This window comes from Filicampus tigris, chromosome 3 (assembly GCF_054856515.1).
Source record: "Filicampus tigris isolate MCC_2025a chromosome 3, RoL_Ftig_1.0, whole genome shotgun sequence".
NCBI lineage: Eukaryota > Metazoa > Chordata > Actinopteri > Syngnathiformes > Syngnathidae > Filicampus > Filicampus tigris.
This window is the reverse complement of record NC_141219.1, coordinates 31,671,968-31,686,951: the sequence shown is the minus strand read 5'-3', so window position 1 is coordinate 31,686,951 and position 14,984 is coordinate 31,671,968. Positions and strand designations below refer to the sequence as shown.

At 45.3% G+C, this 14,984-nt stretch overlaps 1 protein-coding gene across 1 annotated transcript in view; it reads left to right on the top strand.

Moving 5' to 3' along the window:
- Window positions 1-56: 56 nt before the first annotated feature.
- The window catches only part of fah (fumarylacetoacetate hydrolase (fumarylacetoacetase)), a 48,954-nt gene continuing 34,026 nt past the window's right edge, over window positions 57-14,984 (top strand). Inside the window, exons 1-9 of the mRNA XM_086025133.1 lie at window positions 57-332; window positions 489-599; window positions 736-857; window positions 1,996-2,045; window positions 3,142-3,232; window positions 3,936-4,033; window positions 5,073-5,125; window positions 5,261-5,360; window positions 13,799-13,929. Of these exons, the coding sequence (XP_085881259.1) occupies window positions 138-332; window positions 489-599; window positions 736-857; window positions 1,996-2,045; window positions 3,142-3,232; window positions 3,936-4,033; window positions 5,073-5,125; window positions 5,261-5,360; window positions 13,799-13,929 (951 nt within the window). The 5' untranslated portion in view covers window positions 57-137. The remainder of the gene's footprint in view (window positions 333-488; window positions 600-735; window positions 858-1,995; window positions 2,046-3,141; window positions 3,233-3,935; window positions 4,034-5,072; window positions 5,126-5,260; window positions 5,361-13,798; window positions 13,930-14,984) is intronic.

The following is a 14,984-nucleotide window of genomic DNA, read 5'->3' as shown; positions in this document are numbered from 1 at the left end:
GCACAGTTACTTTAATGTGAATGGCTGGGGTGGGGTGGGGTGGGGTGGGGGGAATACTTAGTCATTCTTCAAACTGGTTTAAATTTACTTCTGAGGGCCCCAAGTTAGGGTGGATCCTATTGACTGCTTGTGATTGGATGTGCCATAGCAGGCGGGCCTGTCCAAAGGCTGCAACATCTGTAAATGCTTGCAGATGCTGCCCACTAGTAACTCAGCTAGGTTTAACTTGGAACACTACCCCAGGAGATAGAATGTCTTTTATAAAAATAGATGCAGCATCTGATTTCTCTTTCCACAACCTACCATATGGTGTATTTTCCACACTGGACAATGTAAGTGCTTTTGGTTTTTATTCTACAAATGGATGGTTTTTCATCACAATACTTTCTTTTTTGCATGAATACTTTTTCTTACAAAAGCATGCTAATGGGCGAGAATGAACCGTAAATGTAATCACTTAAATATTTTGAGAAGTTGTATTTTCTTAGCCCAAACGTCGCATTGGGGTGGCCATTGGAGACCAGATACTGGACCTGAGTGTGATACTCTCACTGTTCCAAGGACCTGTGATGGCCAAACATCAGGATGCCTTTCAACAAGTAATTGTTTTGTATTGTGTGGGTTTGTGTTTTCCTCAATAAGGCTCCATGATTGCCAGAGGACTTGTCCTGCTGTACATGCTTTTACGCAATGTTGTGTTTTACTGTATATATGATATCGTGTTCTATATGTCAGCCTACACTAAATGCTTTCATGGGTCTGGGTTATGAAGCATGGAAGGAGACCAGAAGTACTTTGCAGTTTTTGCTCTCAGCCAATGAGAGCACTCTAAGAGATGACTGCACTCTACGCAGTAGGTAAGTATGTATCATTAATCATTTTCACCAAGCTGCTGTTTTGCATGTTTGTATTATTGTCACATTCTATTAGTCAGGTCTCTCAAGGTGTTTTTAAATTGATAACATTGGAGCCATGATAATGCTTCAAGGCATTCGGAGCAGTAAAATCACCGCCATGCTTGACAGTGCCTAAACAAGTCAGTGTTCATCAAAGCAGGGTGTTGAAAGGGGATGTCAGTTCAAAAAATGTTAGTGGCGCCACTAGTCCAAACACAGTATTCTGATAAATATTGTATTCGTGGAATATGAATCAAGCAGCAAAATCCACCCGTTTTTAGCCATCTCAGAGGGCGGCCATTTTGTCACTTCTGTTGACTGGCCCCAGTCTCTGAGATGGCTAGAAATGGGGGGATTTTGCTGCCTGACTCATATTCCACAAACGCAATATTAATAGAATGTCTTGTTTCAACCAGTGCAAACAACATATTCTTGATTCTTGGGTTGAACTCCCTTTAAATGCGTGGTATAAAACTGATAGATCATAACCTCTTTAGTAGTGCTGATTTTGCTGACTCGATTTAGTTTCAAGGCAGTTCTTGTTTAGCTAATATTTGTGTCTCTCTTGTGCTACTTGTTAATTTGCTTGCCTTCAACATGCCATCACCTTCTTCCCTCAACTTGTCTTCTGCCCACATGGCTGTCTCGTGATTGATCATTGATTATTTAACCTCCTGTTTTATTACTGTCCTTATCAGGTACGCATCATACAGATGTTGATTTGGCTATTTGTTGTTTTTACTAGTCACTTTGAGTGCCGTGTTGTTGGCTTTCCTGTTTTTATCTGTTTTACTTTTTCAATTTGTTTTTCCTTTTAATACTCTCGTTAGCATCAGTTTTCTGCTGTGTTTTGGATTTTTCCTGACCACACTTGTGGCTGCTCAGTCTACAGTACATTTGGTTCCACTCCCATCCCCTTTTCATATGGCACAGTATATACAAAAAAATAAAATATTATCATTTACAATGCATTGTTTTTTGCCATCAAATGTGTTTCTTAATTATTCAAAATAATTATTTTGTTGTTGTTCATTGTAAAATGCTCTTCTCTTCATACAACTTGTTTTTTTCTTTTGTGTGTGTTGTTTCTTTTGTGCAGAGCTTTTGTCCCACAGAGTGCAGCCATAATGCATCTTCCCGCAGATATCGGTAGGTCCGCACTCAAATGCACAAAACCAGCACAGACCCAAAAAAATGTTCAATGTTCAATTCGGACAAATGGAAAATTATCTCTGTGAATGATTACAACACAATGAACAAAGACAAAATGAGACATTTTCATAAGCTTACACAGTTTACACGTTTCATGATAAAATGTGTCAGCTATTATTTTGTCAATTTACATGAACGATAAAAAAAATTCCAAACACAGAATTGCATGTAATTCTTTCTATGGATGTTTAGAATCCAAAGAGGTGATGAGAGTGAAGGAGAATACAATACAATACAATTTTATTTGTATAGCACATTTCATAACAGCTAGAGCTGTAACAAAGCACTTTACAAAACAATAAATAATAAACAATAAAAAGGCCATAATACACAAGTGGAGCGGCACAGTGACCGACTGGTTAGCATGTCCGCTTCGCAGTTCAGAGGTCGTGGGTTCGATCCCAGCTTCGCCTCCCTGTGTGGAGTTTGCATGTTCTCCCCATGCCTGCGTGGGCTTTCTCCGGGTACTCCGGTTTCCTCCCACATTCCAAAAACATGCATGGTAAGTTGATTGGACTCTCTAAATTGCCCCTAGGTGTGATTGTGAGTGCGGATGTTTGTCTCTGTGTGCCCTGCGATTGGCTGCCAACCTATTCAGGGTGTCCCCCGCCTATTGCCCGAAGACAGCTGGGATAGGCTCCAGCACACCTCGCATCCCTTGTGAGGATAAGCGGTATCGATAATGGATGGATGGAATACCAAAAGTGTTAGTCGGGTAAAAAATGAGAGAATGATGACTACAGTGTCATGACAGAGCTGCCAAAGTAACAGGGCCAGAGTAGCTCATAACGCCATTAGCACTAGGTGGCAGTGTTTCCTTCTAATGTGACAGGAAATTACTCATCAAATAGGTTTATGCTAGTTGAAATAAAAGATAATTCTTCCTTCAATTGTTACATTTTATAGTCTGTTAGTCAGTAAGTACATTTTACAGGCGATTTATTTGGCCTTGCATCATCGTTTGAACTATTTGTGTGTGTGTGTGTGTGTGTGTGTGTGTGTGTGTGTGTGTGTGTGTGTGTGTTTTAAACAGGTGATTACACTGACTTCTATTCATCCAGGGATCATGCAACTAATATTGGCACCATGTTTCGGGGAAAGGAAAATGCCCTAATGCCAAACTGGTAAACTAATATTAATTCTTGGATGATCCAACATCTTGCAGGCAAGTGCTGGTTGAGAGAGAACTGTGCAAAACCAGCTGGCCAGCGCTCTTTGCATCAATGAGCACAGTTCAACATTCATTTTCTTTATGAAGACTATGCTCGTTTTAGCCTAAGGGCATTTGAGCACAGCAGTGTGAAACCTCTGGCTGCCTCAGTAGCAAAGCACAAATATCCTTCATTTATTTCCAGGCAGTTGTGGGATGAATACAAAGGCATCATGCACTCTTGTGTTTGACGCACTGCGTCACCGAGATGATTTTCAGGATATGTTATTCAGATTTATGCAGTTATAAGATTACTATTTTATATTCATTTTTTTACCTCTTCAAAACAGCCTAAGTCAGAGGCCAGACATTAATGGTGCACGGAAGAACCTGGCTCGCAATCTCTCCTTTCACACAGAGTTGGAAGCCCCAAATCATCCAAATTATTTTAGAGATGAAAGGTTGTAGCCTAAACCATGAATTATAATCAGTTAGAGTTGTGTGTAATTACTTTTGTCTTGATACAATTATCCACCAAATACATTATGTTGTGTTATTCATATTCGTATTTCAGAAGCACTGTCCCCCAGATCATGATGACATCCAAGAACATTGTGAAAACAACTTGATTTATTTAATATGATTTTCTCTATTAATCGGCACATGATTTTGTGCAGGTTGAGGCTTCCCGTGGGATACCATGGTAGAGCATCATCAGTGGTTGTTTCTGGCACCCCTATTCGTCGGCCGTTGGGCCAGATGCGACCCGATCAGAGTAAGTTCACAGCAGCACAACTTGAAATTCATGACACTGACTACATTGATAGATGTTGACCAAATGTACCAGTAAATGAAGCACATGCACAATAATGTCCACCATTGTGAGTTTGTGCAGGTAAGTATTTAGATTCTAGTAGTTCATTTTAAAGAAAAAGCTTTCAACTGTTATTATATTGTTGAATCATCACACTAATAACATACCGTATTTTCCGGACTATAAGCCACTACTTTTTTCCTAGGCTTTGAACCATGTGGCATATATAAAGGTGTGGCTATTCTGTGGATTTTAATTCCACCGCTAGGGGCGCTCTAATCGGAATTACAATACAATTGCCCTTAACAGGATGTGACTGCAGTTGGAGGAGTTCAACAGGTGAGGGCGCTTTGCACTTGGTTATGCATTAGGTGGTATGTGGAACTAGAGGGACGTTAACTGACAAACTGGAGTGGCAGCGGGCAGTCAAATGAATATAAGTACTGTTTATTTTCTCTTGGTTCTGTTCCGTTTTAATCTGCAAAGTTGCAGCCGTGTTAAAATTCACTGTTAAAGAAGAATCTGTTCAGGTACATACATGTACATTTACAGTTCCAAATCATTCTGTAGATGCAGTAAATATTTAATTTTTCAACACAGATAGGTGCGGTTTATATAAAGGTGCTACTTATATATTGTTTTTTCATTATTGAAAAAAAATTGTGGGTGCGGCTTATATAAAGGTGTGGCTTATAGTCCAGAAAATAGGGTAACTGCCCAACACATTTTTTTGCCAAAGTCATATTTTTGCAGGAAATGACCTTCCTTGATCGAATGCAGATGTTGCAAAAATGCCTATCTCAAAAAGCCAATCAGATTCAGTTTTCCTGCAAATATCTGACTTTGGCAAATAATGAGTTAGGCAGTTGTATTATTAGCGTGATGAAATTCTACATTGTTATGCAGTACAGTGTCCAAATGTGGAATGATTTAGAACACAGGGCAGTATTGTAGTCACAAATGACTGACTTTACAGCAATGTTGCTTTCCTTTGTCACAGCAAAACCTCCAGTGTTTGGCCCGTCAAAGCAATTGGACATTGAGTTGGAGATGGTGATTATAGCTTTCTCTCATCTTATCTCGTGCATGCTTGTAACTCTATCACTAATGCAAACCTGTCAACACCAAGTTACTTCATTGACATTTCTTGTAATATCTTAAAAGATACATGTTTTATTCTGTGTGTAGGCTTTCTTTGTAGGAGGGGGGAATTTGCTTGGGGAGCCAATCCCCATTGAGAAAGCCCATGAACATATCTTTGGCATGGTACTCATGAACGATTGGAGTGGTAAGAAGATACACTCACCTGTAAATGCATAAAGATTTGTTGGTGAGGGCAGTGCAGTAAGTGCCTTATGTTGGATTTCCTAAAAATTATAGTGCTCCACCCCATGACCCGTAACAGGATAAGAGGAATAGGACATGGATGGACTGCGTATACATATGCGTATAATATATGTAGATGTGGATGCGTTTATGTGTGCGTTTGTGTATAGGTGATGCGTACCCCTTACCCTGCTTCCCAACCATTCATTGTATATTACCAACTCCCAGCCGTTTCAAAATGTCTCTCAAGCGTCTTAGCCATTCCAAATAACCCCTGACCTTTTCAAGTGCCATTCCAAATAAAACCTGATCTTTTCAAGTCATAAAAAATGATGATGTCAAAGAGCAACTGCCAATTAAAGCTCCTTTTTCTAATACAGCTTGTTAGGGTATCTTCCATACAATCATCAGGTTACTGTACAATTAAGGCAACAGAGGTTGGAAAGTTTAGCAAGCCTCATAGAAGGTCTCTTCTTTACTTTCTCATTTCTGGTATCAACATAAAAATGTGGCCCCCACCTTTGATGGAGCCTGCATGTATGTGTGTGCCACCCTAAAATATAGCCAGATAGCCCTCACTCAGGTGTGTGTATGCACTCTACAATATGTATGTGTGTGAATGATAACAGTTCTCAAAGAGGTTCTTTGTTCATCAATGGCTATACCTTCGCATGCAGGTTGGTGATTAGGACGTTAGCCTTGAAAAAATGTGGGAGTATAGACCAAGTGATAAAAAATAAATAAATAAAAACATGCACAAAGGTATGAACCATATGAACAAAGTGGCACAGAAATAACCCAATATGACAGAACTTTAGCCCCTTTCACCGAAACAATATATTGTATAGGTTTTACTTCCTGCTCTGATAAATTCAGTTACCTCTCATAATGATTTTTAAAATACCAGAATTCTCAACAAGCATTTGTGCTCGTAAAAGTATGTAAAAACCTGAGACCCTGAGAGGAACAGTTCTACACTCTCAAACGTAACTATAAATTAAAAATACTTGCTTTGATACAGCAATGCAAGTTAAACATATAAATCATTGAGATCAACTTTCAAAGCTTTCAACTTTTATGATTTGAGTTCAAATAATATTGATCATGACATTCACTTCATTTAGTCTGCATACTCACACTGTATTGGTGGTTATCTTAAAAACAACAGTTGACATTACTTCATAACCTTAGCTTGATACCTTCATTTTTCTCAACATGTGGTTTCCTTTTTAAGGGCCCAGCTCATTATACCTTTACCCAAACAATTGAGTGAGACAGGTCATGATTTAAAAACAAAAACAAAAAAAAACTTTCAAATCTATGTGCTTGTAAGAACTGTATAAATTTGACAGTTACTCTCATGTTAAACACATGCTAGGTTCAAACAAATTACACCTAAAGATACTCTTCCTTACATTTCAGATAATCTTTTACCGCCTCACAACAATGTATCACTTAGCACAGCACTCCGATCTTAAATATCTCAACAAATTGACAAAGTCAATCCCTTTGTTAGACTTGATATTCATCATTCAAGCAGCTGGTTGGAGGCAGATTGGTGAGAGGATGGATAGCTCAGGGTCTCGGGTTTTTGCATGTAACTTTACTCCTTGTAGTTTATTTTCTCATCCTTCCTGCTAAGTTGGATGTGAGGAGGTCATAAAAAAGATAAGCCAGCTTGAACACTCCAGTATGTGGGTGTCTACTCACGTACTGATTCACTGGTGAGGAACTTGTATTTCATGATGTCTCTACATGAATGTACAAATACGACAGAGCTTTAGGCTGAAACAAGAAACAGTATATTGTATAGGTTTTACTTCCTGCTTTGATTAATGAGTTTACATCAATCTCTCGCAATGATTTTTAAAATTCAAGGATTCTAAACATTTATGAGAATAAAAGTAACCACAGAAGTAATTGGTCGATGTTTAAATGCTGGATATGTAAGAAAATATGAAGGTCAACAATAGCAGATGACCAAATAAGAATAAGAATAAGAATAAGAATGCCTTTATTGATCCCACAGTGGGGAAATTTTCATTGTTACAGTAGCAAAGATATAGGTCACACAGGGGCGGCGGCATAATGTGGCCATTAATGTATAACATTGACGGCAAACATTTAGAATCAAACCTATGTAGATATACGCAGTAACATGTGTATATACACATGTGTATACACACCAACCTACATCTACATAAAAAATATGAGGAACACTCATTTCGGCCTGTACATAGTACAGAGGAAAAAATACTCTAAGTGACAGTGCTGCAGTGCTGTAGTGAAATGTAAGGAACAGCATTGGATAAAAATAAAACTAGACTAACAGTAGTGGGGAATGTTGAGTATTGCACGGTATTACAGTAGTGGGGAATATTGGGTATTGGACGATACGAGCTCAGGTGCAGGACTGCACAATTGCACTAATGACCGCCAGTTTGTAGAGACTACACAATGTTCTTGTTAAAGAGTCTGACAGCAGCAGGCAAGAAGGAACGGCGGAATCTCTCCTTTGCACAGCGAGGGTGTAACAGTCTGTCACTGAAGGTGCTGTGGAGTGCTGTTAGGGTGCCCTGGAGGGGGTGGTCCGGGTTGCCCAGCATTGATGACAGCTTGGCCAACATCCTCCTGTCCCCCACCGAGTCCACAGAGTCCAGGGAGCAGCCCAGGACAGAGCCGGCCCTCTTGACCAGTTTGTCCAGCCGCTTCTTGTCCCGGGCCGAGACGCCGCCTGCCCAGGTGACCACTCCCTGGAAGATGACCGATGCAACCACCGAGTCATAAAAGTTCCTGAGGAGTGTCCCCTGAACCCCAAAAGACCTCAGTCTCCTGAGTAGGAAGAGTCTGCTCTGACTCTTCCTATAGAGGGCGTCTGTGTTGTCGCACCAGTCCAGTTTATTGTTCAGATGAACACCCAGGTACTTGTAAGTTGAGACTCTCTCAACATCTGTTCCCCGGATGTTCACTGGTGCAGGTGAAGAGTGCTGGCGCCTACCGAAATCCACCACCATTTCTTTGGATTTCCCCGCATTGATCAGGGGGCGGTTCTGCTGGCACCAGTCCACAAAACCCTGAGTAAGTTCTCTGTACTCCCGATCATCTCCGCCTGTGATGAGGCCGACAATCGCAGAGTCGTCAGAGAACTTCTGCAGGTGACAGGTAGGGGTGTTGTAGTTGAAGTCCGAGGTGTAGAGGGTGAACAGGAAGGGAGCCAAGACAGTTCCCTGTGGGGCCCCCGTGCTGCAGAGGAGCACGTCAGACACACAGTCCTGTGTCCTCACATACTGTGGCCGGTTTGTGAGGTAGTCCTGGATCCATGTGGTGAGGTGGTGCGCCACCCCCGCCCGCTCCAGCTTGTCTCCCAGTAGGGTGGGCTGGATGGTGTTGAAAGCACTGGAGAAATCAAAGAACATGATCCTCACAGTGCTCCCCGCCTTCTCCAGGTGGGAGAGTGAAGTGTGGAGGAGGTAGATGATGGCATCATCCACACTGATGCCAGGCTGGTATGCGAACTGGAGTGGGTCCATTGAGGAGCTCACCAGGGGGCGCAGGTGGACAAGGACCAGTCTCTCCAGGGTCTTCATCAGGTGAGACGTCAGCGCCACCGGTCTGAAGCTGTTGAGCTCCTTCGGGTGGGGGGTCTTTGGCACCGGGACCAGGCAGGATGTTTTCCATAGCTGGGGGACCCTGCCCAGCTTCAGGCTCAGGTTGAACATGTGCTGGACAATTCCACACAGCTGGTCTGCGCAGGATTTGAGGAGCTGGGGGCTGATGCCATCTGGACCCGCTGCCTTCCTCGCCTTCATCTTCTTCAGCTGGTTCCTCACCTGAGATGTTGTGAAGGCCAAGGCTGGACAGGAAGGAGTGGTGGCTATCTGGTGTAGCTGGGAGCTGGAGACTGTGGAGAAAAGAGGGGAGGGGGTGACACGCCCAGCAGGAGGAGTAGGTGGAGACTGCAGCAGGAGAGACGGAGTGGAGGCAGGCATCTGATCGAACCTATTGAAAAAGAGATTTAGCTCATTTGCCCACTGCAGGTCCCCCCCAGTCCGGGTCTTGGGTTGTCCGTGGCCTGAGATGGTCTTCAGGCCCCTCCAGACTCCCCTGGCGTTATTCTGCAGCAGCTGCTCCTCCATCCTCTTCCTGTAGGACCTTTTCCCCTCTCTGATCCTCTTCCTCAGCTGGCGCTGCACAGTCCTCCGCTCCTCTATGTTGCCTGACGCAAAAGTCCTCCTCTTCTCCTTCAGGAGAGCTTTTATGTCTGGTGTGATCCAGGGTTTGTTGTTGGAGAAACACCTTACTGTCCTGGTGGGTATGGTGTTCTCCATGCAGAAATTTATATAGTCTGTAACAGTGTCCGTTAGACTACTAATGTCTTCCCCGTGAGCATCGCTGAATACTTCCCACACAGTTGTGCTGAAGCAGTCCTTTAAGGCCTCCTCGGCCTCTCCAGACCATCTCTGAACCGTGCGGGTCACAGCTGGCTGCCTGCGGACCAGAGGTTTGTACACAGACTGGAGAGCCACCAGGTTGTGATCAGCTTTGCCCAGCGGGGGGAGGGGCAGTGATGTGTATGCCTCCTTGGTGTTGGCATAGAAAAGGTCCAGTGTTTTATTGTCTCTGGTGTGGCAGGTGACATACTGTGTGAATGAAGGCAGAGAGGAGGAAGGGGAGGCATGATTGAAGTCACCAGAGATGAGTACCAGGGCATTTGGGTGCTGTGTTTGTAGCCTGCTCACTGCTGCAGTCAAGACATCACAGGCTGTGTCGCTGCTGGCAGCTGGTGGGACGTAGACAGTCACCGCGATCACGTGACTAAACTCTCGCGGGATGTAGAATGGCCTCATGCCAACAGCTAGCAGCTCAATATCCCTGCTGCAAAGCTGCTCCTTAATCGTGATGTGCCCAGGATTACACCATCTATCGTTCACAAACACAGCCAGCCCTCCTCCTTTCCTCTTTCCACTCTCCAGCGTCCTGTCCGCGCGTATGATTTGGAAGCCGTCCAATTCTACGACCGCGTTCGGTGTTAGCGTTGTTAGCCACGACTCCGTGAATAGCATCAGGCTAGCCTCCCGGAAGTCCCTCTCGTGCCGGGTAAGCGCCGCTAGCTCGTCCATCTTGTTGGGGAGCGATCTAACATTCCCCATGATAACAGACGGGAGGACGGGATGGTATCGTCAAATACACATACACAGTATAATTAGTCTACACATTAATTACGTTATTAATAAAGATAGGGTTCATCAAGTAAATGTTAATTATATATAAAAACGTTTTTAAATGTTGAGACTGACCCATTTGAAAAAACATTATGTGATTAAATATGAGTCTACACAATGTTAATAAAGAAAATAAGGTCAACAATAGCAGATAATGATCAAATACAGAATCTATATGATTAGTCTCCAAAAGTGAATTTATTTTTCTAGACTAGTTGCCCCTCACCCATCCTAAATGATACACAAAGCTTCTCAAGAAATCGACGGTAAGCAACCGTTTATCTACATTCCCCCAGTTTACTCCCCCCCGACTGCCTTGCTCACAAGTGCTCATACACATTTACACGCACACCCCCGCACGCACGCACACATACACAGACACTCGCACACGCACACAAGATGGTCTGACTGCTTTTGCGCCTAACACACAGACAGCATCCTAGCAAAGGTGGGGGCTACATTTTTGTGTCGTGGTATGTGAAGAGGCCTAAGATAAGATAAGATAAGAAGACCTTTACTGATCCCACAGTGGGGAAATTTTCACTGTTACAGCAGCAAAGATATAAGTAACACAGGGCCATTAATGTATAACATTAACGGCAAACATTCAGGATCAAACCTATGTGCTTAGACTTTTCACAATTATGTTGTCTAATTGTATGGAAGATGCCCTAACAAGCTGTATAAAAAAAAAAAAAGGGGTGCTATTCTCAATAATTAAAAAATAAATGCTGAGTCATGTATGCACAATCATGCCTGGACTTGCCTAAAAACATGTCTGTACATGCCTTAAACGAGGCGGAAGCATGATCTCATCCATACTCATATTTGGGCATGGGCCCAGACTTTCCTCTCCCCAACAACATCTTCCAGCTCTTCTGGAAGGATCCCAAGGCGTTCCCAGGCAAGCCGGGAGACATAGTCTCTCCAACGTGTTCTGGGTCGTCCTCGGGGTCTCCTGCCGGTGGGACATGCCCGAAACACCTCACCAGGGAGGCGTCAAGGGGGCATCCTTATCAGATGCCCGAGCCACCTCAACTCGCTCCTCTTAACGCGGAGGAGCAGCGGCTCGACTGTGAGTCCCTCCTGGATGGCCGAACTTCTCACCCTATCTCGAAGAGAGAGCCCGGACACCCTGCGAAGGAAACCCATTTTGGCCGCTTGTATCCGAGATCTTCTTCTTTCGGTCATGACCCACAGCTCATGACCATAGGTGAGAGTAGGAACGTAGATTGACCGGTAAATTGAGAGCTTCGCTTTTCAGCTGAGCTCCTTCTTCGCCAGGACAGACCGATGCAGGGTCCGCATCACAGCAGACGCTGCACCGATCCTGCCTGTCGATCTCCCGTTCCATTTTACCCTCACTCGTGAACAAGACCCCAAGATACTTGAACTCCTCCACTTGGAGCAGAATCCCATCCCCGGCCCGCAGAGGGCACGCCACCCTTTTCCGACTGAGGACCATGGTCTCAGATTTGGAGGTGCTGATTTTCATTCTGACCGTTTCACACTCGGCTGCGAACCACTCCAGCGAGAGTTGGAGATCGCGGCTTGAAGAAGCCAACAGTACCACATCATCTGCAAAAAGCAGAGATGCAATACTGAGGCCACCAAACCGGACCCCCTCGACACCTCGGCTGCACCTAGAAATTCTGTCCGATCGGTCGCCTCAACAATGGAGGCACGAAACATGGTCCACTCGGACTCGATGTCGCCCGCCTCCCCCGGGACGTGGGAAAGGTTCTGTCGGAGGTGGGAGTTGAAACTCCTTCTGACAGGGGATTCTGACAGATGTTCCCAGCAAACCCTCACAATCCGTTTGGGTCTGCCAGGTCGGACCGGCATCTTCCCCCACCATCGGAGCCAACTCCGCCCCTCCCTTCACCCGAGTGTCCAAAACATGCGGCCGCAAGTCCGATGACACGACTACAAAGTCGATCATCGAACTGCGGCCTAGAGTATCCTGGTGCCAAGTGCACATATGGACACCCTTATGTTTGAACATGGTGTTCGTTATGGACAATCCGTGATGGGCACAGAAGTCCAGTAACCAAACACCGCTCGGGTTCAGATCAGGGGGGCCGTTCCTCCCAATCACACCTCTCCAGGTTTCACTGCCATTGCCCACGTGAGCGTTGAAGTCCCCCAGCAGAACGATGGAGTCCCCAGGTGGAGCGCCCTCCAGCACACCCTCCAAGGACTCCAAAAAGGGTGGGTACTCTGCACTGCTGTTTGGTGCATAAGCACAAACAACAGTCAGGACCCGTCCCCCCACCCTCAGGCGGAGGGAGGCTACCCTCTTGTCCACTGGGGTAAACCCCAATGTACAGGCGCCAAGCCGGGGGGCAATAAGTATGCCCACACCTGCTCGCCGCCTCTCACCCTGGGCAACTCCAGAGTGGAAGAGTGTCCAACCCCTCTCGAGAGGACTGGTACCAGAACCCAAGCTGTGTGTGGAGGTGAGCCCAACTATATCTAGTCGGAACCTCTCAGCCTCACACACCAGCTTGGGCTCCTTCCCTGCCGGAGAGGTGACATTCCGTGTCCCAAGAACAAGTTTTTGTTGCCGGGGATCGGACCGCCAAGGTCCCTGTCTTTTGGCGCTGCCCAGCTCACACGGCACCCGACCCCTTTGGCCCTTCCCACCAGTGGTGAGCCCATGGGAAGGGGGACCCACGTGTCCTTTTCGGGCTGAGCCCGGCCGGGCCCCATTGGTGCACGCCCGGCCACCAGGCGCTCGCCATCGAGCCCCACCTCCAGGCCTGGCTCCAGAAGGGGGCGCGGGAAAACGTGGTCCATAAATTTTTGTCTTCATAAGGGGTCATTTTGTGAGATGGAACACTCACCGAAAATTATGCTCACCTACAATTACCAGGCAATAATTACATTGTTTCTGTCTTTGCCTGCTCTGAACTCCTCCGCTCCGTTCCACTACCTATGACCAATCAAATTGCAGCCTTTGCAATTCGCAAATCACATTTTGTCAAATCGTAATTATTTTTCAAAAAGCAAGTAATCATTCTTCCCTAACACACACACACGCACACACACGCAACCACACCGCCCCCCCAAACGCGTGTGTGGTTAGATTGTATAGAATGAATGACTTGTCTGCTTGCTGTCTGGGTGGCGGGACAAAAGACCATCAACACTCATACTCATATATAATCTCTTTCAGCTCGGGACATCCAAGCTTGGGAGTATGTTCCTTTGGGTCCATTCCTGGGGAAGAACTTCGGAACAACCATCTCGCCTTGGGTGGTCCCCATGGAGGCGTTGTTACCCTTTGCAGAGCCCAATCCCATTCAGGTCATGACCATGAATGCAAACACTACGGGCTTTCTCTATCCGTGCCCAGCGCAAGTCTGGCGCATTGCGCGGTCTAACTGTGAAAGTGTGGGCTACAAGTGTTGGTATATTCGTAGATGGATGCAGCTTGGCGCAACTAGAAACATACCGTTTGCGCCATTAGGGTGTGAAAACATCTGACTTGTTTTGCAGCCAATCGAGGTGGCTTCTCTCATCTCCTTTAAATTCGGCAGAGCTGGGCATTCCGTCTATGTGACGGAGCAGTCAGTCTATCTGTCACTGACAGATGCCCATTTTGCTGACGGTTGATGAATGATGGCAAATACTTTAAAATAGACGGACTATGCATAGTCAGAAGCCTCTTTATGTAATCCGTCATTCGTCAGTAGTAGGTCATTAATATTTTTTTCACGGCAGGGCTTCAATGGCCGTGGCGAACGCAGCGAGGAACAATGGTTAGTTGTAGGGGACAGATTTCAGTGATGGACCAGGCTGTGAACAGGCTTTCCCGGGGAGGGGCGTGTGGTGGGGGTGTTGTGTCTATACATGTATAAATGCATGCGACCTCCATTCGCTATGGGGTGGTAGTGTGCGGAAGAGAATAAGAAAAGGAAGGAGGAGAAGGATGTGTTGTTGTAGCGGGAAGACGAGAGACTAAAGAACGAGACAGACAAAATATTGGCCTTCGAATGTTTCATCTTGCTCCAACACAATAAGTGGCGAAGAGGATAAAAGACGCTAGACATGGCTCAGCTTGGATTACAACCGACTCCCGCCTTCCTGGAGTGCCCGGATGAACCGGCAGTTACGTTCGACGCGTGGAAAAAGTTGTTCGATAACTACCTGCTTGCGATAGAAGGATCTGACTTTTCAGCGGACAGGAAAAGAGCCCTCCTAATTAATTGTTTTGGACAAGAAGACCACAGGATATACAATACCTTGCCGCTTTCTGCTGACGCCTACGATAGGTCCATGTTGGTTTTACGGACCTTCTTCATGCCTAAAAGCAATGTTGTTGCAGAGAGGTACCTTTTTCGACAGCGTGCTCAGGCTGT